Source organism: Rhinatrema bivittatum, chromosome 18 (assembly GCF_901001135.1).
Source record: "Rhinatrema bivittatum chromosome 18, aRhiBiv1.1, whole genome shotgun sequence".
NCBI classification, from domain to species: domain Eukaryota; kingdom Metazoa; phylum Chordata; class Amphibia; order Gymnophiona; family Rhinatrematidae; genus Rhinatrema; species Rhinatrema bivittatum.
Window position 1 is genome coordinate 34,475,077 of NC_042632.1, and position 22,690 is coordinate 34,497,766.

The 22,690-nt window shown below is 46.6% G+C and overlaps 1 protein-coding gene across 2 annotated transcripts in view; it reads right to left on the reverse strand.

The window, feature by feature from the left end:
* Positions 1-22,690, reverse strand: part of RNF130 (ring finger protein 130) — a 164,415-nt gene that overhangs the window by 65,624 nt on the left and 76,101 nt on the right. For both annotated transcript variants that reach the window (XM_029583971.1, XM_029583970.1), the window contains exons 3-4: positions 20,285-20,535; positions 5,200-5,271 (exon numbers count right to left, since the gene is read on the reverse strand). In XM_029583971.1, coding sequence (XP_029439831.1) covers positions 5,200-5,271; positions 20,285-20,535 — 323 coding nt within the window. The remainder of the gene's footprint in view (positions 1-5,199; positions 5,272-20,284; positions 20,536-22,690) is intronic.

The window sequence follows — 22,690 nt, forward strand, 5'->3', positions numbered from 1 at the left end:
GCAGGCATATGACTAAAAAAATATTTATGATTTAGACACATAGAGGTCAATATTCAAAAGGCATTTAGCTGGATAACTTGTGAGTGGTGGATGGTGGGGAGAGCTCCTCCAGCACCGTAAGAGGGCCTCCTCCTGCAGCCTTTGCTGCTGGCGGGATGGACTCTGCCGGGAGCCCCAGGCATTTCTCGTGTAGTCTTCATCCGCTGGCGGGATGGACTCCGTCAGCAGCCCTGGGGTTGGGGGGGGGTCTGGGATGGGATCTTCCACCATCTTTGGCTGCTGGTGGGACGAGCTCTGCCAGGGGCCCAGTACCGCCACCATTTTCAAATCTCGCGGGGGCTGGCATGCCCGACCATCCCCGGCCGCTGCTCTTGCCACGGCGCAAGCTCAGCAATCAGGAAGTGCTGGCCGCCAAGTTTTAAAGGATGTCTGCAGCCAGTGCTAGGGGCAGGCGGCAGCCGGAGGTTTCGGAGCACGAGGGGCCGCTAAAAACAAACAAAATTACTAAATTTCAAGGTTTACATTTTTTTTTTTTTAGGTAGTGCTGTGGACCTCAAAATTGCCGTAGCTCAGATCCTCAGCGTGCGTCTTAATCCAGCCCTGGCCATAGACCAGGAGAGGTTAATTTGGAGAGAGCAGGTAGCCAAAAGCAGCAAGAAGAAACTGCTTTAACACATGAAAAACTCAGAAGTCCAGCGAGGGGGCCTAATATGCAAAAGAATGAAAGGACTTTTCTCACGCCCTCCCTCATAAATTTCTACTTATGAACACTCTTATGAAATAAGAGGCGCTTCAGGGAAGGCAGAAATAGACGCGCGCACATTTTCCTTTACTGCACAGATTATGTTGGAAAAACACAGCCTGCGGGTGCCAGCTCTTTTTTCACTTTCACCTTTCTTTCTAAAATTAGGCGGCTTCCTCGGCAGACGTGAAGTGCAGGATGCAAGGGCACCCGGAACCAGCAGGCAAGACAAATGGAAGCTGCTGCTGCTGCTGCCGCCGCGGCGAGAGCACACCGTCGCCATCTCACGCGGACGAGCGGACAGCCCGGCTCCTGCGTGTCTTTCAATTAAACACCATTGCTGCCTGCAGCCCTCCCGGCGGCCGCGCTGCCAGAAAAGCAGCATCTGTCTTTGTGTTATATATAAAGCCCCGCGTTCATATCGCGCTCTCTCAGCGAAAAAAAAAGTGCGCGCGGAAGGCAGCCGGACAACACTCCCGGGGGGGGGGGGGGGGGGCGGCTGCAGAACACCGAGCTGAGCCATTTTTCCACGCCTGAATAAGTCATTTGCACGCTGCACTCTATTCAGTATTCCTGCAGCACTTCGGGCTCCAGACTGAATGAAACCGCCTGTAATTGCTCCTTCGTTCGGGAAAACTCTTTCTGAAAGCATTCTGAATGCTGGGATCCTTGCTGCTCCGAGATTGATAGCTCTTGCTAACAGATGAGAATATGCTGATGATACGGCAGTGTCCCAGCCGATCGCCAGGCCTTGAGAGGTTTTTTGGGTTTTTTTTTTGGAGACAGCCTACGGTTTTTCCCTCTTGCTCTTTTGGGCTTTCGGTTCGGTCAGAACCAGCCTCTACCGTTTTGTTCCTCGTTTGATTAAACCCCCTCTGCCCATCTAGCCCAGCCACTGTAGCAACGGTCCCCGACCAGGGGTCAGGGACTGCGGCTCCTCCCAGAAGCTGGTAACATGCACCCAAGCCTTTAGGTGTCACCGTTGCACGAGACTTCCTCCTTTCCCAGGGGATGAGAGCACGGCCTCCGCAGCAAAGCCAGGCCCAGCTGCGGGTCCTCCTGCATGGCGATACCAAACCACTGGGTCGGACCATGTCTCTAGATTCCGATGATCTGGAAGAAAATGGGCCACAGACCCTGGGGGGGGGGGGGGGGGGGGGGGGGGGGGGGGGGGGGGGAGCGGGGGAGGAGAGAGTAATTACAAAAGACGGGGAAAGTCCGTGGATACCGTTTACCCACTGACGTTCCAAAAATTTTCAAAGTAAAAGTATAATATATAGCGGGCCCTCTCTGATCAATGCACAAAAATCCCAGAGGAAAAGAGAGGTGGTTTCTCTATACGTTAACACATAAATTCTTATAAATTAACCAAAATAAAAATATACTGGAAACGGTATCAGAAGAGATGTGCAAAGATGCAATCTACTTCCCCGCCCCCGCCACGCAATGGGCCTCAAGCAGTCCTCAGACTTGCGTCCGAGCGCTGTTGCCAATCAGAGAGTCTGCTTGTTAGGATGTGGAGCATTAGTAACCCCTGAAACAGGCAACGTCTTGCCCAAACATTGGCCAATGTCGGGAGCGCATAAGCTGCGACTTCACAGCCGGTTTAAACTGCTTTAAGATAAATAAAGTGGAAATATTTGTAATTGATTGATTTTTGATTAAAACAATAGTAGTTGGGAACCAATGTATTTAACATCCGGGATTGGGTAAGCGATGGCGCTGCTGTCTGACGGCCCATTGCGTGGACCCTATTGGTTACCTAAATCTAGGCGCATCTTTGCACATCTCTTCTCATACCGTCTCCAGTACATTTTTAAAATTTGGTTAATTTATAAGAATTTACATATTAACAGAGAGAGAGGATTTTTGGTTGCAAAGTCAAAGTGTGCCAATGCTTCCTCTTTTCGCAATCCTTGTAAAATACAGGCGCAGACTCCCCCGCACAAAGTCGCACCCACTTCCGGCACGGCGCGACCCACGCATGCGAATATACGCATGCACGTTTGAAAATCGAAAACAATGCGTGTAAATCTAAACCTCCCAGAACCTCTTTTTTTTTTGCATGCACACGAAAATCGAGTTACACTTTCTGAATGCAAAGACCGGCATATTTCCTAGAGAGACATTTACGGGCATAAAGCTGGGTTTTACTGCCTGCAAACGGATTTGAAAGTTCAACCTCCACCCCCCAAAATGGTGCTGGAATGAGCTCTGACAGTGGCCCAGAAACCGCTCAGTAAACCCTGGACATAAAAAAAAAAAAAATAGCAAGAACGCCTCGACTATCCGCAACGATTTCAAGACAAAGAGAAATTAAAAGGAGCTCTGACTATTTCCAGATTCAGCCATGGCCTGGGCTATCGCTTGCACGTACAGAGTGCAGGCAAACTTCGGCCCGAGCTTTCAAAGAGGACTCAGGTGCGCGCTAAGTCTGCTCTGAACACGAGCGGGTGCACGACCCTGTCCCACGGCAGCCTACGTGCGCACGTTTTATGCCGGCTGCTCGGCAGGCAACTCCGCCCCGGGAACGCCTCATTCTGGGCGGAGGGAGCCCCTTCTGCAAGGACTCTCACGAGCATAAACCCCACCCACCCCCCACCCTGACAATTTCAGAAACCCATTTACACGCATAAAGCCGCGTTTCAGAACATCAGGTCTCTGATCGCTAACTTAAAGCGGGGAATCACCGAGAGAGAGCCAATGCTGCTAATGGGTTCCTCTTCCTAGTTATGTCCCCAGAATCTGTCTCCAGCCTCCCAAGGGTTTAAGGTGTCTGACTTGGGCAGTTAGGAGCTTAAATTGGCCGATTTGAAAACGGACTAGGGTTGAAAGCCTAAAATTTAGCTCCTTAAAATGTTGGCGACCATAAGCGTGGAGCTCTAGCTTGGGAAAAACGTTAGGCACCTAGCACGGATTTTATCATCAAACTTAGGCCTGGATTCGTTATTCATCGCTGAAAGATGAATCCGGCAAAAACGGGGGGGGCGGGCCTGCGAAAGCCCGCAGCCTTCGCACCACCGCAAGGTCTTCGCTGCTGGCTTTCGCGTGCTACTGCCAACGCTAATCTTGGTAACGTTTTCGCCGGCAGCGAAGACACACCGCCGACTCCTCCCTCCCCCGCCCCCTAATTAGCATTATAATTGCATGCAAAAAAGTCCCTTTTCGCATGCATTAGGGTCCCAACGCACGTGATAAAGCTTTAGTGAATGACCCTATTGGTTACCTAAATCTAGGCAAATGGATTACAGACTTTCAACTTAAAGGAGGGGGCAAGGTTTCAGGAACCAAAGGTTAGGGACATTTTAGCCAAAATCTCAGGGCGAGCATTTTTTGAAAGCTGTGCCAAGATTGAAAATGACCCTAACTCAACTCCTGCAGATAAAACAGCGCTTTACGTGCAAAAACGTCTTTACACAAAGTCGCCCGGCCGCTATGCGGATAAACTTGCGCCCGCGCAGTATTGGCACGTTGGCGCATACGTTTACCCGCTCTGAGCAGAGGTGTTCCCGGGGTGCAGCTGGGGAGGGGCTTCAGACACACGCACAGAGTTTGGGATTTTAAGAAGCGTGCGAATAGGTTCCCATGAAAAGACCGTGCGGATGTTTTAGCGGGTGGGAGTGTGTACGGGTACAGTTGGCAGTTGGGGGGGATAGGGGGGACAAGGCCTGCAAGTCTGCTTTGAAAACTGGTGCTCCTTACGTACGGTCGGGCCAGGATTTGAGGCGTGGGCGCACTGCAGGCATCTGCCTCTAGTGTCCGATTGCAATGGGTGCTGAAGCGTTGCTGCCGCTGCTTTACTCTTCATCCAGACTACCACGAGCGAAACTCAGCGCGGGGCCCCGCGAGCCAGCCTGCATGCTCTCAGAGCCTGCGGCGTTCCTGCCTCTCGCACGGGTTTCCCTGGTAATGGGAAGCGTGTGCTGGAGCGGGGGGGGGGTCCGCAGGTCTGCGAGTGCGGGACTGGCAAGGTAATGCCTCCTACTCTGGACAGCCGAGAGCGATGGACAATGAAGCTGCCAGTTGGTTGACTGCATGCACCCGCTGGTCTCTAAAACACAAAAAACCTGCAAGTCAGCGCTGGCTGGTCAAAGTTATTTGAATAGCTCCGGTCGGCCAAAAAATAAATAAACAGGCCTAAACGTTAACCGGACTTCTTTGTCGGGTTAATTTTAGAGCAGATATTCAGCCCAACCTTATTCAGGGTTTAATGTAAACCGTTGTTATAAATGTGAACCGGAGTGAAGGCCAACACAAAACTTCGGTATAAAAAAACCCAAACATTCAAGTAAAATAAATAAATAAATCTGAATAAAGTTAACAGATTTGTCCGGTTAACTTTATCCACACTTGGCTTGCTGTATTCTTGGCATCCGCGCGACAATTTCGGGCTGACGTCAAACAGGGACAAAAGAAAACTTTTTCAATTATTTCTGAGCACTGTAAACTGCTGTTACCTTATCTCCTTTCTTGACTGTTCTTGTTGTTAGCTTGCCAACGGCTTTCTTGGCTGCGTCTCCGAGACGACGCTGTGAAAATTCAGAAGGAAAAAAAAAAAAAGAGCATGCATTAACCACAAGGGCAAAACCGTGAGATGACTGCAGGTTGGTTGCTGTCAACAATCATTACAATTTCAGACTGAAAATGGAAAAAAACAGCCTGCAAAACAGACAAACCTAGTCTTATACGCACAGAAGGTTACCACTCATTCTCTTCTCAGGTGAGTGCACAACTTTGGTGTTTTTGCAGAAGAATCATCTTTTTCATACCTGTTCCTCTGAAACTGCAATCTAATTCATGTTACTGGCAGCACTGTGAACCTCGCCTTGTCACCTTCACACCTGAAGTACTGCTTACCAACGCCTCGCTTTTAGTATCTTACAGGCCTGATGCATTTATTTACTCAGCAATTCACTTAAAGCCCAACTCCAGGGTCTTAGCTCTAAGGACAGGGATTCTCCTTCAGTTCAAGCTGCCCAGCTACTACTTTTCGAGTCGTTTCACAGAGTCATCTCTTGTCGAGGCTGAGGGGGCCCCCGAGGACTGGGACTGAGCTCTCAGGGGCTTACAATTCCAGTTTGCAATCTTTGGCAAGGCCCTTTGTCCTGGCACGACTCGACGGCCGGGGAAGAATAAGAGGCTGTCGTACTGGGTCTGGGCACTGAACTTCGAGCTCCGGACAGCGCCAATGCTCTCGCGTGTTCCTAACCACTTTTACGAGCCTGCCGGGGCAGAATATACCACATGAAGCGGGGGAGAGGGGCCATGCTCGGTACTGAAACCCTATTAGGCTGCACTCCTCGTCGCCCTGCAGAGTTCCCCCGCCGTCTTGGGACTGAGATGCAGCTCTGCTCCGGCAGGAGAAGGGAGAGGCCCGACTTTGCAACAACGGTTAGACACACGTCCAGAACTTGATGGTCCCAGGTGCGAGGCAAAGGAAACGCCGGATCTGGATAACGAAAGCACCCCCCTCCCCTTCAAGTCTGGGGAGGAACGAAGCCAGTAAATCTCATCTAAGCCCTCAATCTGCTTGGAACAAGGTTCAAATTAATAGAGTTTAATAGGATTAGCTGGCTGGAAAAGATCAGCTCTGGGGCATCAGCGTTAAAAGCCCTGCTTTCAATCACGACTGCAGGGGCTGCAACTCAAAGTCAACCCAGAATGGCTACCTGCTTATCACCTAATCCAGGGGCAGGGCCCTGTGAACAGGGAAACGATCCACGTTTCAGCAAAGAATTCCCCTGTGTGTTTTATAATCGATCTGTGTGTGGGAAGGAATCTTTTTACAAATGGTAGGTGGGGTTTCTTATGTACTGCTGTGCGTCGGACTTTGTTTGTTTTTTTTTGTTAAATCAGCCAATACCGCTGCTCTCCCCTGAGCGGTTCAGCATTGAAGAGGAGTGCAGAAGCCGCGCATGGCGTCGATGGCAGGCTCAGGCTGTTGCCTCCAGCAGAGAAAGGAGGGGGCAAACTAGCTTTACGGAGCCTTTGAACAGTCTTGACCCTTCTGCTAGCCTCGCCTTGCACACGAGTGCTGCTCGGGCAGTATCAGACTGCATTGCTGCACGAGTGCGACTGCACAATAATAGATCCAAGGCGAAAGCTATAAACGGCTGCTATAATATATTGGGAGGTTATAAACTGGATATGGGAGTGCCCCCCCCCCCCAAAAAAAAAAATCTTTCAGATTACTCTGAACCGATGAACTGGTGCAAAGACCGTCTGCGGGGGGGCTGACAGGGTTTTGGTGCATCACGCGGGCGATATCCTCAGGACACCCGTTTGCTGTAGTGATGGTGGTGATTCCAGCTGGTTTCCCAGGACATATTAAAGTGCTGCCGACCGCTCTTTCAGGGTTTGCAAAAGAGCGAGCTTAGTTTGTAAAGAGCTAGTTTACTGCTTGCCAGCAAAGCCAAGAGCTGGACAAGGCTGGAATGCAGAGGGCACCCTACCATCTCCCAGAATTAAAGACGATCGTTTAAGACTTCCATGCTACAGCGGCAGGATTCATCGGGGGGAAGGAAAAGTGCATGTAACAGGTATCCCCAGCACCAGATTTCACAGAGAAGACAAGACAAAACTCTCTCGGGACTCCATCATACTTGGAAACGTCACAATCGACGTAGCGAGATTTCTGGGTTATATAATGTTAAACGGTCCATGGAACTGCCACCTCAGCAGGAGAGGGCAGAGGCCCATTTGCAACTGGGAGCCAATCTTCTATAAATATGCAAGATTGTATGTTACCTTCTTATTTCTAAACTGAAGATAAAAATTGGAATGGAAAAGGTTGTCTTTAATTAAGGACTGCCAAATAACTTATAAAAAAAAAAAAAGTACATTTCTGCAAGGATTTGAGGCCCCAGGGAACGCTAAGATCAAGTGCACTCAGTTGGTCGGTAGAGGGTCACTGAAAAATGACGACACTTTTTCCCAATGTTGAGGTTTGCTGGGCCACAAACGAGGGTCTTGCCCACAGCTGCGCCCCCAAGGGCATCAGGCCAGTGAACGACACAAGCGTCCGGGCTCCCCTTTTTGGGAATATCCTATGAGCCCCCCCTCACTCAACGCTGGTCTCCTATTGTTCAATTTTTGAAAGATTTGCCTGGCTAAAGTTTGGGAATTAGCCGAGTAAACTTCCAACTCTTGACATTTTTCCCCTGCCGCTGACCAGCTAAGTCTGCCCACCCAAATCCACCTGGTGCACGAATTCAGCCTGTCAGGCTGAGGATCGGGATGCGGGTGTTCAGTTTAGCCGGTCAGGGCAGATTTTCAGCACTAACTGGCTGCTGGACAGCTCTGGTCACACAAATGGCAGTCCTAAATCCAGCCGGACAGACCTTCTTCCAGGTAGAACTAGGAACATTTACAGCTCATTTCCTAAGCTGGTTTGGGTTTGGCTGAAACTTTGATTACAGCTAACCAGATAAAATTATCCAGTTACCTTAGCTGCTCAGGGACTTATTGAAAATTGACCCTCTGGAGAGCCCAGCATGTTTATCCTGTAAGTTGCACAGATGAACGCTGTTGGATGCTGCAGATTATAAATGAAACAAATAAATACATAAAAACACTCCCATGGCCAGCAGCCGCAGAGAGACTGGAAGGCTACACGCGGCTGGCAAAGCGCGGCCATTTCAACTGACGGAACACCACAACTACCGTACATAATATTCTCAATTAAAAAATATGAATCTATAACGGAGAAGAAAATGATTCTAAAAACAACAACATCCTTCAAAAACCCTTCAACCCTCGTCATCAAAGTTTGTGTGTAACAGTGACCTTCATGCCAGGCACTACCAACTGCATAGATTTTCATTGCCTCTCTTAGTGATCATGGGCTGCAGTCCATGATGGTCATTTTAAAAAAAAGAGCCACACACACATCAGCACGTGAGTGAAGATCCGAGCGGTATTTTTAATCATGTGCACACTTGTGCGCATATTTAAAAAAAACAAAACACAAACAAACCACCAACCGCGCATAAGTATGCTAATTTTAAGAGGACACTCTAGCGCAGCTAGAGCGCGTACGCGCCTTCCACAGGACTTTGCAGGCTTTTACGCGCCTGGGTCAGCGGATTTTAAAAACGTGCACGCGCAAACCGGTTTTCCCCAATTAGCCCACCAGTTTGTCCAGTTAATAGCCAGGTCATCCCTGCACGCTGCCCAGTTGACCCGGACCCCTCGCCCTGTCCTATACGCCCTAAAACATGAGAGCTACAGACTTGCTCCGCCTCAGGAGCAGCAAAAGAGTTGTGCAGATATCTCGCACACGCATTTTGGTTTTCGGGTTTAAAATACGGAGTTAAGCACACAAGTATTGGCCCCACCCCTTTTTCCTCACACGTGCACGGGTACACATGCACGTAATTTGTGGCTTTTAAAAATCCGTGTTGCTTGCACGTGGCCCACATACACATTTACGTGGGCATTTTTGCATAAGCAATGCTTTAAAAAAAAACAAAACAAAAAAAAAACCAACGACCTCCACACACTCAAATTTTTTAAATTTAATTTTTATGTGCAAATACAATCCCACACTTATCCAATATCTTCGTGGTTCTTCCAGGAATTAAACCCACAGCATTGCTTTCTTCAAACAGGACCGGTGCTTCCATTAGGCAAATTAGATGGAGGCCTAGAATGCCAAGATTTTGAGGAGGGGCAGCAAAATCCTGACAGCATGAGGTCCAGAGTGGTGTTGTACCAGAGCCAATAACCACCAAAGGAGGGAGCTCTGTGCTGGAGCCACTGCCGACAGGAGGGAGCGCTGTGCTGGAGCCGCTGCCGCCGGTAGGAGGGAGCGCTGTGCTGGAGCCGCTGCCGCCGGTAGGAGGGAGCGCTGTGCTGGAGCCGCTGCCGCCAGGAGGAGGGAGCACTATCCTAGAGCTGTTGTCGCCAGTAGGAGGGAGCACTATCCTAGAGCTGTTGTCGCCAGTAGGATGGAGCGCTGTGCTGGAGCCACTGCCGCCAGTAGGAGGGAGCACTGTGCTGGAGCCGCTGCCAATAGTTAAGATATGGGGAAGTAGGAGGTGGGGATGACCACAGGTTTGCCCTAGGGCGACAAATATTCTTGCACGGGCCACGAGAGGGCTGAAGGGATTTTGAAGGCTATCGTAGTTGTTGTTAACGTGTAATAACCCCAGCTCTTAGTCATATCTGGCTCTGAGGAGTGGAAGAAAATCAGTTTTGGTCTTGAATCGGGGAACACTTAAAAGCTGCCACTGCAAAACAATTTGAGTTATACCAGCTTTTACTGTAAGCTCAATCAGCCACAAAGAAAGAGTCAGAGCATTTCAGATTTATCTGTACACAGGGAGAAATTGCAAGGCAAGGCTGATTAAGCTCAAAATAAATATTGTAATGGTTCTAATTGTTAGGCAGTGTTCCCTGCCTTAAAACGACGAACTCTTCCGGAGTCCTGAATATACGGCAGCCATCAAACGTTCATGCCGAACCAGCTTTTGCTATGCGAAACGAGTGACAGGGCAGGACAGGCAGATTGCCCTGGGTGCTCTAGTCAGCAAGTGCAAGCTCGCAAACCTGCCCTGGGGACCCCACAGTCGCCTGGGGGTTTCAGGATAACCACAATGAAGAGGCACAAGATAAAATGTGCATAAAGTGGGTTGCTAAGGAATGCAGATTTCTCTCATGCATATTCACTGTGGCTACCCTGAAAACCCTGACGGACGGGGGGTCCCGAGGACAGGTTTGAGAAGCCCTGGAGTAAGGTATTCAGCATCACCATCTTTGTTATACCTTTGTCCTGTGAGGTTATGGCCATAAAAATTGTGCGAATAGTAAATCTCAAAGCAGGAGCAATAGCAAAAATGTTTCCAAATAATCTAATGGACAGAAGAGACAAAATCCTTTTGCTGATTTTTAGTTATTTCTCAGGCTAAATGGTTGATTTAAACCTTTTGGTAGGCCTTGCTTTTGCTATCATCATCTTGAATTTAGGTGAATTTGGGTAATGTGTGTGTGTGTGTGTGTGTGGGGTGGGGGGGGGGTGATCATTACCATTAAACTGATCTGAAATCGCTGTTACATCTGGGTTTTCACACACTCCACATGGAGAGAATTTTTAAAGGCATGTGACCAAAATAAAACCAGTTAAATGCCCATCACACACACCCATTCAGCTACTCTCACCGCCTCTCTCCACATTTCCACCAGGTCAGTGACCTCCCAGTTCCTGGCTCAGTGCCACATAAGAACATAAGACCCATACTGGGTCAGACCAAGGGTCCATCAAGCCCAGCATCCTGTTTCCAACAGTGGCCAATCCAGGCCATAAGAACCTGGCAAGTTCCCAAAAACAGTTTATTCCATGTTACTGTTGCTAGTAATAGCAGTGGCTATTTTCTACATCAACTTAATTAATAGCAGGTAATGGACTTCTCCTCCAAGAACTTATCCAATCCTTTTTTAAACACTGCTATACTAACTGCACTAACCACATCCTCTGGCAACAAATTCCAGAGTTTAAATTGTGCGTTGAGTGAAAAAGAACTTTCTCCGATTAGTTTTAAATGTGCCTCATGCTAACTTCATGGAGTGCCCCCTAGTCTTTCTACTATTCGAAAGAGTAAATAACCGATTCACATCTACCCGTTCTAGACCTCTCATGATCTTAAAGACCTCTATCATATCCCCCCTCAGCCGTCTCTTCTCCAAGCTGAACAGCCCTAACCTCTTCAGCCTTTCCTCATAGGGGAGCTGTTCCATCCCCTTTATCATTTTGGTCGCCCTTCTCTGTACCTTCTCCATCGCAACTATATCTTTTTTGAGATGCGATGACCAAAATTGAACATAGTACTCAAGGTGCGGTCTCACCATGGAGCGATACAGAGGCATTATGACACTTTCTGTTTTATTAACCATTCCCTTCCTAATAATTCCTAACATTCTATTTTCTTTTTTTGACTGCCATGGCACACTGATACGACAATTTCTATGATGCCTAGATCTTTTTCCTGGGTACTAACTCCTAATATGAAACCTAACATCAAGTAACCACAGCAGACGCTATTTTTCTTTATATGCATCACCTTGCACCTGCCGTTTGGATGCCCAATCTTCCAGTCTCACAAGGTCCTCCTGCAATTTATCACAATCCCCATGTGATTTAACTACCGTACTCTGAATAATTTTGTGTGATCTGCAAATATGATAACCTCACTTGTATTCCTTTCCAGATCATTTATAAATATATTGAAAAGTAAGGGTCACAATACAGATCCTTGAGGCACTCCACTGTCCACTCCCTTCCACTGAGAAAATTGTCCATTTAATCCTACTCTCTGTTTCCTGTCTTTTAGCCAGTTTGTAATCCACGAAAGGACATCACCACCTATCCCATGACTTTTTCGTTTTCTTAGAAGCCTCTCATGAGGAACTTTGTCAAACGCCTTCTGAAAATCTAAATACACTACATCTACCGGTTCACCTTTATCCACGTATGATGTCAGACTCCAGGGGAGGGGCCCCATTCTCTCTCTTCAGAGGAAAGCACGTGACAGACAGAAAATGGCCTTTATAGTATAGGATCCAAAAACAACTGAAGACCTTCTAGAAACTTCTGCTTCTCTGCTTTTGTCTCCGCTAATTATAAAAAAGTTGTTCCTTATGTTACGTTATGTTATACTGATCTACCCCTGTTCGATGTAAACCGACCTGATATGGTATTCAACCTTGAAGGTCGGTATAGAAAAAAAAATGTTAAATAAATAAATAAATAAATAAATATCTGTATTGTAAATGTTTGTACATTTTTAAATTGGGAATCCAAACAGAGCAGTGAGGGTGTTCAAAGCTAAAAGCGGGTTAGGGCTCTTCATCCTGGAGAAGAGATGGTTCAAAAGAGATATGATAGAGGTCTATAAAACCTTGAATGATGTAGAACAGATAAACAGAGAATGGTTATTTACCCTTCCAAACAATACTAGGACTAGAGAATACACCATGAAGCTACTAGGTTGCACATTTAAAACAAACTGGAGAAAGTATTTTTTCAGTCCACACACAATTAAACTGTGGAGTTTGTTGCCAGAGGATGTGGTGAAAGCAGTTAGCACAGCTGAGCTTAGAAAGGGTTTAGACAAGTTTCTGGAGAAAAAAAAAATCCATAAAACATTAGCCATGTAGACTTGGGAAAGCCACTGCTTATTAGCAAGAATGATTAACGCTTTTTTTGGGATCCTGCCGGGTACTTATGGCCTGACTTGGCCATTTTTGGAGACAGGATGCTGGGCTCGATGATCTTTACCTGGTGTCAAATGTTTCTATAAAATGTTCCAGATGCTTTTGTCCTAAATGTCGAAGAAAGCATAAGAAAATAAGAAATACCATACTGGGTCAGATCAAAGGTCCATGTTATTATTTATTTATTTATTTATTTTTAAGAGAGCACAAGTTAGTGTTTCAAAATGATTTTCAGCCCCTGAAACAGTGACTTCAAAACATGTTGGACTAACAGCTTGAATTACGATTAAGCACGGCATGGAACCTAAGTACACGGGTAGTAATTATTTACTAGTGAAGCTTAATGGTGAGAATATTCTTCAATAAAAGTTCTATGTGCTGGCATTCTTTGTTACTTAGAGAGAACACGAGGAGCCCAGAAGCCCGACAGAAACCACGTTGCGCCACGCTGTTGGCTGCTTCGGGGTATACTTCCCAAACGACGTTTTATCATAAAACGTGACTGATGACATGGACAGCACTTTGCACCGGCTGCACTGCGCTAAATGAAAATCGGTTCTCCTTCACTAAAATTATTATTCGAAAATTGGCGCAGCGCTTTAAAGATTACATGCTAAAAGTTAAAAATACGGAGTCTGCTTTTCTTTGTTTTTTTTTCGTTTGAATCAACACCACCAGATTGCCTCCAGTGTGTTTGAGATTGGTCTTCAAACGAGACGGCCAAGACGTTTTCCTCTTAGGACGTGGAATTCTAATACTAACATCTCCAATTTCCATCTAACCGCAACAGACAGCGGGCAATGCTGAAGAAGATCATCAAGCACAACCCGTCACAATTCTTGCTGTTATGTTCTGGTATTATTTTAGGAGGCTCCGCATGATCTCTCCTGGTAAACCTGAAGACAAAAGTAATTAACCTGAGAGATGACCGTTTTCAATGCTCCTACCTCAAGAAACAGATGTAGCTGCCTCGCCAACTTCAATTTTTGTGCCGCAAGAGAAATGGCCCATTACCCGTTTCCCTAAACGGGGATGCTAGTGCCAGCTGGAAAAGCACACTGTGAACTGACTAACAGAGAAATCTTCTGGCACATCGCACTACAAGACTCAGGAAATTCTTGAGTGTTTGCCCTCAGACTATCGTCTCTACAATTACGGGCATTTTTTTTTTTTTTTTTATCTGTGGAACGTGGGATCTGTTTACAGCATCTGCAAATGGAAAAAAAAAAAAAAAAAAAGATGCACCAGCAAAGATGATGTCTTTAAATACAAAGAATGGAACTGTGTTCTCATTACTAATCTCCTCCACGATATCTGTACATTTCAAACTGAGCCTATGCACTGCTGCCACCTCCTCATTAAATTTTAATGCACGGTGCTTTTTAACCACATAAAAATTTCATCAACTTTCTCCTGACCTTTCTAAAATCTTCAGAAAAAAAGAAAAGGTCGCTGCAGGCCTACGCTATTGAAGTGCTTTTCTGAAGTGTGAGAATATTGCTTTCTTCATCCATTAATTTAGTTAAGAGTCCTCCCCTCTCCCTCCAAGACACGGGGAGCATTGTCCCCTAAAATAAAATGCCTCCTGGCAGCCAGAAACAAATGGCTCATCTTTTGGGACATTTCTTGCAAATACCCATTAAAATATGGCTGCTTGGGGGGATGGGGAAGGAAGTGGGGGGTTGGTCGGGCCACGCAATGAGCAGAGCCATCGTATCCCAGGCTGAAAAAACGGCTCCAAGTGAAGCTTTCATCACAATCACTAAACCAATTCGTTTAACACTGCTTACAGATAAATCTCAAATGTAAAGCGCACTGTTTTATAAGCTACCAAGTCTTCCAATAATTGCAAACACTTGTAGCAATTATAAACCAACGGCAAGCATTTTCGTTCCCGTTTTAAATGATACCACAAATCTGAAGAACCCCTTTTCCTAACAGAAAGCCGAAACGCAATAATTTAAAAGAAATAATTAAGAACAGACACTGCAGTATGAATACAACATGCAAAAGGGTGTCGTAACGCTTAGGATGTTTCACATCCTTTTAATTGGTCGCTCAGATAACTCACGGAATAAATAGATGAGGTTTCCATTCTCAACTCATCTAATCTGCTTTATAGGAAGGAAAAAAAAAGACACCTTCTTTAATTTGATATAGGATTGCCTCTTTCAGCTTTTCGGTTCTCCCTATCCTCTTCATTAATCACTAAAATTGTGTTTGTAAAATTAAAAAACAAACAAACAAAAAACCCACACTGTTGAAGATCCCCACTAGGTACTACTGACATAGATTTCACAAAGGCAAGACATATTTAGGAACATGGCTTGTTGTGTCTGACAGTAAAAAAGCACTCAGCTATCCAGACTAACAGAATGAAGACGTTCTGAGTACGCGCCACGTGGGCTCAGCTTTGTAGGCGGCCTCCTTAAAAGCTTAAATATTAATCAGCCCCAGGCCGTAGAACGGCAGCTCAGAAACGAGAGAGAAGGTGTGTGGATGAGTTTGAGAGATGACAGCAAGAAAGAGCCGTTCAGAACTGTCCCGCCTTTTCCTGCAGGTAAAAGGGATATGACGAGGTCAGGGGGGAGGGAAACTCCGCGTGGCATATGTGGTGTTTTCATTTTGAAAGCCCTGTGTGTACTCTGTGTACCTTTGCATCTGCTTCAACTTTTTAAATGGAAATTCCGTGGCCCGTGGGCAGTATAAAAATTTCCCAGAGTGTGCGGCCTAAGGCTACCGAATGGACACATTAAATTGCGAGCTATGCATGAAAGCCCTAGCATACATGCAAAAAAACCAGTCTCAGATGATGTAAGTGTGCTAAAATTAGTGCAAATGTGCGTGTAAGTGCACTTTAGCCAGTAAATAATGTGGTATACTCTCCCTCATGAAGGTCTAAGACGTAACAACTGCTGTTTAGCTTGCACGTTACACAAAGCTTCGGCCGCCCCCGTGCATTGTGGGTTTCAAGGTGGTGATGGAGCAGGAGCATCATTTCAAGAATGAAGAAATGAAGGGGAAAGAAGCAGTGAAACAAAGTGTATGTGAAACAGGGAAGAGACCAGCAAGAGAAAGAGAGACACCCACAGACAGAGGGAAGAGGGGATAGAGAGAGAGAAGGATGAAGAAGGCAGAAAAAGCAGAGGAATGCAAGAATGCAGTGGCAGATATGCATCTTCAGGCCTAGGACCACCCTATGGGGCCTGTCAGAGGTAGAGGTAATCCACATATTCCGCACAGAGCCCTATAAGAGGAGTTAAAAGCCTAGCACAGAGAGCCAAGAACCACTCCATGCCTTGGGCTTGCCAAACTATTCAGCTCATTGCATTATCTTGACTCTGGGTCTTTTCAAACCCCATTGACTACAGTTTGTGGGATGGAGCAAAGCACTTTCTTCAGATGTTTCCACCAGGTACTGCAAGCCATGCACAAGAGTATTTATTCAGCATCCCAGTCAGGGCCCTAAACATGGTAGCTTTAGACCATCATCAGCCCACTTGACATGGTGGGCACAACTAGTTGCGTGCATGTAGCACTTACACCACCTCATGGAAAGGAGAGGTCCCAGGAGAACAGGAAGTTATTTCATTCCTTGAATGTGCAAGTGGAGAAGGAGTGGCCTAGTAGCCACAGCAATGGGGTTGTGAATCAGGGAGACCACGGGTCAAATCCCATTTCTTCCACTGACATTCCTTGTGACCTTAAGCAAGTCAGTCTACCTTTAGTTGCCTCAGGTACCCAATTAGATTGCATGGTCTTTGGAGCAGGGATTTATCATAGCTGAAAAAATGTTGCAAATTATAATTATAACTACAAATAATAATTATACTACTCTGTGGTGGCCATAATGCCATGACTCCTACATCCTGTGATGTTCCACTCCCTCTTTAACCAATCTGAGGAGGGCCATTACAACAGAGGATGGCTGCTAGGTAGGCCTTCCTTTATCTTATCCATCCCTAACCTCCATATTCCAGGTCCTTCACACTTTACTCCTGCACCTCAACACACTCCCCCCCCCCCCCATTGCTGCCACGCAAACCAAAAACTAGACCACTAGGAAACAACTTTTGCATGGCCGACACCAAACTAGCACACTCGTCAACTGCTGCCACTCTCAAGGTTTCTGTTGGGATGGGGAGCGCAGGATGTTCGGTAGGGAAGCCACTCTTTAAGGAAAGCTACGGACACTGGGGGCAACAATCAAACTTGCCCACGTTGGTGCAAAGCCTGCAGGTAATGTTTACCCATAGGGTTTGCACGCACAATCAAAGCAAAACCATACGAGTCGTCGTGCTTTGATTATTGCCCCAGGACAAAAGTCCCTGCAGGGATTTGTGCCTGTTTTCTCGGGGGGGGGGGGGGGGGGGGGATGTACCGTTTTCTGCCCAAAACACGTGTAGTTTGGGAAATGTAAAACTGCGCGTGGTGTTGCAGCCCCCGACCTAACCCGACCCACAACACGGAGGGGAAAAAAAACCATCCCCAGCAGCATCAACATGAATAGAGATGCCCCCCTTCCTTTTTCAGCCAGGGTGGGCCTATGCAGTCACCTCCTTTCTCTTCGGCCCACGCCGTGTCACCAGTTCTGCATTCAAAATAGAAAATTCTGCGCAGGTGGGGAAATTCGGTGCAAACTGGGCATTGCAGAAGCTGTCCATCACTCCCCCAGGAATAATTAATTCCAACCTCCCACCGGATCCTTACTGCCCCCCTGTGGACCGCAATCAGAGTCACTGTGCGTTACTGCTTCTTTAAGTAGACCCAAAGTGAGGAAGACTGTGCTGTTTTACTCAACCGCTACCCTGTTTTCCTTTCCGGAGTTCATTTTACCGATCTCAATTGTCCCCACTGGCCTTTCTTTTGCTGAGTCTTTCAGGCACACTTACAAACGAAATGCATCTCCTACTTTTGCCAAAAAAAACAATACAGAAAGTGCTTTATGAGGACAATTTTTAAAGACATTTATGAGGGTAAATAGCAATTTACTGTGTAACTGACTGTCCTGCCTTACCCTGGCTAAAAGCATCCACACTGAGTGCACTTTTATCCAAAGCTAGGGGAGGGGAACGTATTTTGGCAGGATTGGAAAGCAAGGCAAGAAGATCGTAAGTTGAACTTCATGTGTATTATTTTCCTTGCAAAAAAAAAACAAAACAAAAAACAACTTACCCACATCAAAAGCAGCACAAAAGTCCAGGGAGATTTTGTACCCTGGGGAAGTTTCAAAAGGGAAAGTCCGTACACGTACCTTCTCTTCGAAATCTGGTTTAAGGGTTAACCTGCAGATTCGGTCCCAAACTCTGAAAATTGCCTCCTTGAATGAAATCTAAGGATCCTTGAAGGCCCTTGCTATGCGCCCCTATAGGAAACACATCCCAGATCTGCCAGGGGACAGGTACGTAGGGGAACCCTCCCCACGGGCTATCGGGGACCTGTCTCCACCAGACCTGCCCGTAAGCGCAATACCTACTTTTTAAAACGTAGAAACATTTTTTCACATTTATTTACACAACAAAAAAAAAACGTGTTTTCAAAGCAAAGGATGGCAGATTACATCTGCTTGTCATGTTTAGTAAAGTCAGAGTGAATGGGACCATGCAGAGTTCTTACAATTGGAAGGTCAGTTGGTGGGGAAATTCCCTCTCACTTCAGAACTTGCTACTACGTTCAGGCGGCTAAACCTTTCCCCTGAAGAAATATACTGCACGGCTGCAAGAGGCCATTCCCACACTAGCAAAGCAGAAGGTGTAAGAACTAAGCGGCTGGGTCTCTGGTCCACGATATCATAACATACGGCCATAGTTTGTGGATCCACCGTACACGGTTCCGGCACTGGTGGCAGGCTATGAAATATAAATCATTTAATTTATTATGGGAGAAAAAAAAAAAAGTGTTTTACGCAGGTCAAGAGCGTTTTAACTCGCGTTGCTCGGCTGGCCCAGGATCAACCTTCCTTGCACCGGGGTAAAAGTCGGCACGGTGTCACGGTGTGGAATGTGCCCATTTTCAGTGGCACGGAGGGGAGGCTCTCCCGGGGGGGGGGGGGGGGGGGGGGGGGGGGGGGGGGGTGTGATACGGAGAAGAAAAAGTACGAGAATAGACGGCATTTTCAGATCTACCTGCCTTTTTCCTGCAAAAAGTTTGCTGCAGGGAAAAGCTAGTGCATGCAGCCGCGTCCTCCCTGATTTTGACCAAGTTATCCCAGACCGAAAGGGGGACAACGTGACCGTTTTGATCGTTCTAGCTGGAATTCCATTCCCTTTGGGTTACAAACAGAAAAATCACTTTCACTTATTTATTATTTTTATATACCGACATTTGATCTCAATCGAGATATCACACCGGTTTACATTCAGGTACTGTAGGTATTTCTCTATCCCCGGAGGGCTTACAATCTAAGTTTTTTATACCTGAGGCAATGGAGAGTAAAGTGACTTGCCCAAGGTCACAAGGAGCGACAGGGGGACTCGAACCCTGGTCTCCTGGTTCATAGTCCACTGCGCTAACCACTAGGCTATTCCTCCTCCCTCTAAATTAAATCATAAATTAACAACAATGTTATTAACATATGGTTGCTGGCATTCCCTTGAAGTTATAGGGAAAGGCAAGTGACCACATGTTAGGAGCTAGATGGCCGTGCATACGTCCCCCTTTGAAAGTATGCAAGTGACCTGGCATTTGTGCCACGGGGGCAAATCATGCACGGTCACTCGTATCTGGCTTTTCCTTTGTAAAGTGGTGCAAAGCCCACGGGCAAACAGTACGAGCTGCCTTTGTCTTAATGTGCAGAAATATTAATCAGGGTGCTGCTAATTCCCATAAGAAACGCGGTTTCCTATCCCTTATTATTATACTCTCTCATGACAGGAGCATAAATCACACCATTTTAGAGTTTTTATCCTTACCCAAAAGTGTAAGCAAGAGGACACTCCATGGAACTGGCAACCCACAGATTTAAAACAAATCATAGGAAGTTGGGTTTGTTTTTTTTACACTCAGGTCACAAATAAAGCAATGGAATTTGTCGTCAAAGGACGTGGTCAAGGCAAGCAACACAGGGGTGGGTTCAAGAGAGGATTGGACTAAGTTCCTGAAGGAAAATTTATTAGCCAGGTAGACCCGGAAAAGCCAGCGCTTATCCCTGGGAGTGAGATACAAGCAATGGATCAACGATTGGGGATCTGATGGGTACCTGGCACTCCTTATATTCTTATGCCTTTAAATTAAGGGGGGAGGGGCTTTGTAACTGGATATAGGAACGCATTGTGCTCCGAATAACTCTATTTTCAGTACCTTCTTGGAAACAGAAGCCGAACAGTTGCTCACCTGGTTCCGGTCCCGGGCGCTTGTGTACCTGATCTTCTGAATAAAGTAGAAGATCAGCCACGCCGAGGAAATGATCATGAGAACGATGAACGAAATGGACACGAAGACCAGGGAGCCACGGCTGAAGTTCTTGGACGAGCTGCGCGTTCCAAGCGCAATGGCCATGAAGACGGACACGTTCCTCTCCACGTAGCTCAAGAGCTCCTTCCCCCTGGCTTCCGTGATCATGATGGCAATGATCCCGCCCGTTCCTGCAGCGGCAGAGCAGAAGGAACACAGCTGTGACTCCAGCAGCAACATTTATTTTACCAACACTCTGCCAGATCTGCACAAATATATTATATATATATATATTTTTTTTGTTTTTAAACTGAAAATCCTAACTTTTTATTTATTACATAATGTAAAAGGCATGCAAAATACCAAAAATATCACAAGCGGCCTTAATTGCCCTTCCCAGCCAATCTCTCTTTCCCATCCCGTGTTCACTGTGGACCTGCTTTCAGTGCAGTGCCGTGGTTGCAAACCTATTTTTGGCACACCTGGCAAACCACCTCTGTTTTTAGGCACAGAGGGAAGCTCTCTCTTTACCACCCAGGGGGCCATTTTCAAAGCACAGTGTGTCTGATGCAAAGTCCATGGGTCCTTCGAGGAAAAACTTCACCCAGAGATTCGCACCTCCTTTTTCCTCTGCGTGCACACCAACAACAACGGCAAAGCGTGCGAGTGCTTTTAATGCACGTACCTTGCGGCAAATTTTTTTTTTTTTTTTTAAATAGTAACAAAAATGTATGCGGGTTAAAAGTGCCTGCGTCCACTGCAAACAACGTGGTCTTGTTAACATTGCCTCCCTCCCCCCCCCCCCAATCATATTTTGTCACAACAGTTGGAAAAAAAACCAAACACATTACAGATACAGTAATGTTGTTTTGACTGAAGACGATTTTATCATGTGGTATTTTGTAAACAGCTCATTGTATTACCCTGGTTATGCGGTACACAAAGGGAGGCTACAATATGATGATAAAAAAAATTGCTATTTTACCAAAGAGAAAGTTTTGATGCAGGTTTCCTTAAAAACTGCAAAGACAGTTAAGAGTCCAAAAGGAACAATTTTTTTTAAGAGAAAAAGAAAAAAACGCACAAAAATTTGGTTCGGCTGGTAGCAAGATGTCCAAGAAAAAGACACCGCACGTTTGTGGCCGGAACAAATTAAAGAATGCAGTTTGACATGAATATATTAAAAAAAAAAAAAAAACAAGCAAAACAAAAAACGGCCCCCAGTGTAATTTCAGCCCGGAGCTGCGGCTTATAAACCTGTGAGGATTCAGGACTGGTTTCATGAGGATCTGGATGAATCAGGCCCTGCAAAGGAAGGGGGGAGAGCTATTCTCCCACCCCCCACCAATGCTCTGACTTACTGCAACCCCCAGCCCTGGGAACCAGGCTTCCTTCACCGACAGCAGCCAAACATTTTCCCGGGGGACAGAAGCCTTGTGAGAAGCCACCGAGCTCACGGTTGTGCCTTATCATTTCGGCCCATTTTCTTCTCACCCTCCATTATTTATCGCCGAAAGCGGCTTCTGAAGGTCGTTCCCCCCCCCCCGGCAGGAAGGAGAGCGGGGACCATAATTCAAAGGATGCTGCTAGGAGCAGGGCACGTAGAGCTTCTCTTTAACCAGTCCTTATCAGGCTGCAGCAGCAAAGGCTCCCAAAAAAAACCCACCTGATTAAGCCAACCTGGCCGGGAGCTGTGCTCCTGCTACAGAGCCATCATCAAGAGGGCTCCTACCCCTCACCCCCCCGTGTCCTTCACCTTTTCCCAAGCACCTATCTACTTAATAAACAGAAAAGAAACGATGTGCAAGCAGGAGAGAGTCAGTCCTAGCCCATCGAATCCAGAATAAGCCCGGCTGACGCAGACCGGATCACAAGCAAAATGAAAAAAAAACCCAAACATTTTCATTCTTTTATGAATTCAGCCCAACCAATGCAGAAAGTAAACTCAGAGGCCGTTACGACTGCCGGGACCGTGGAACCGATTGACAAAAACAAAAAACTCCCAGAACACTTATTACAGTAGTCACTAGAAGCAGATTGGGGGATAAGCGGAGCACGCTGGAAGAATGAAAATATTACATTAACAAAAAAAAACAAACAAACCAAACCACTCTTAAAATCCAAACGTCTGGAGCTCTGAAGAGAGTCCACGAGTGAAAGGAATCCTTCATTCGGTGCCGCTTGCATCGCCGGAGCTCGGAGCCATACCCCCATGAGGAGGGCTGCGCTCAGTGGCGCCGAGGCGTGTTAATGAGGATTAAGGAGGACTGATTGCCCATTTTAAAACTGCACGCGCCATTCCCCCCCCAGCAAGGCTGCGGAAATACATGCACGGCTTCAGACGGT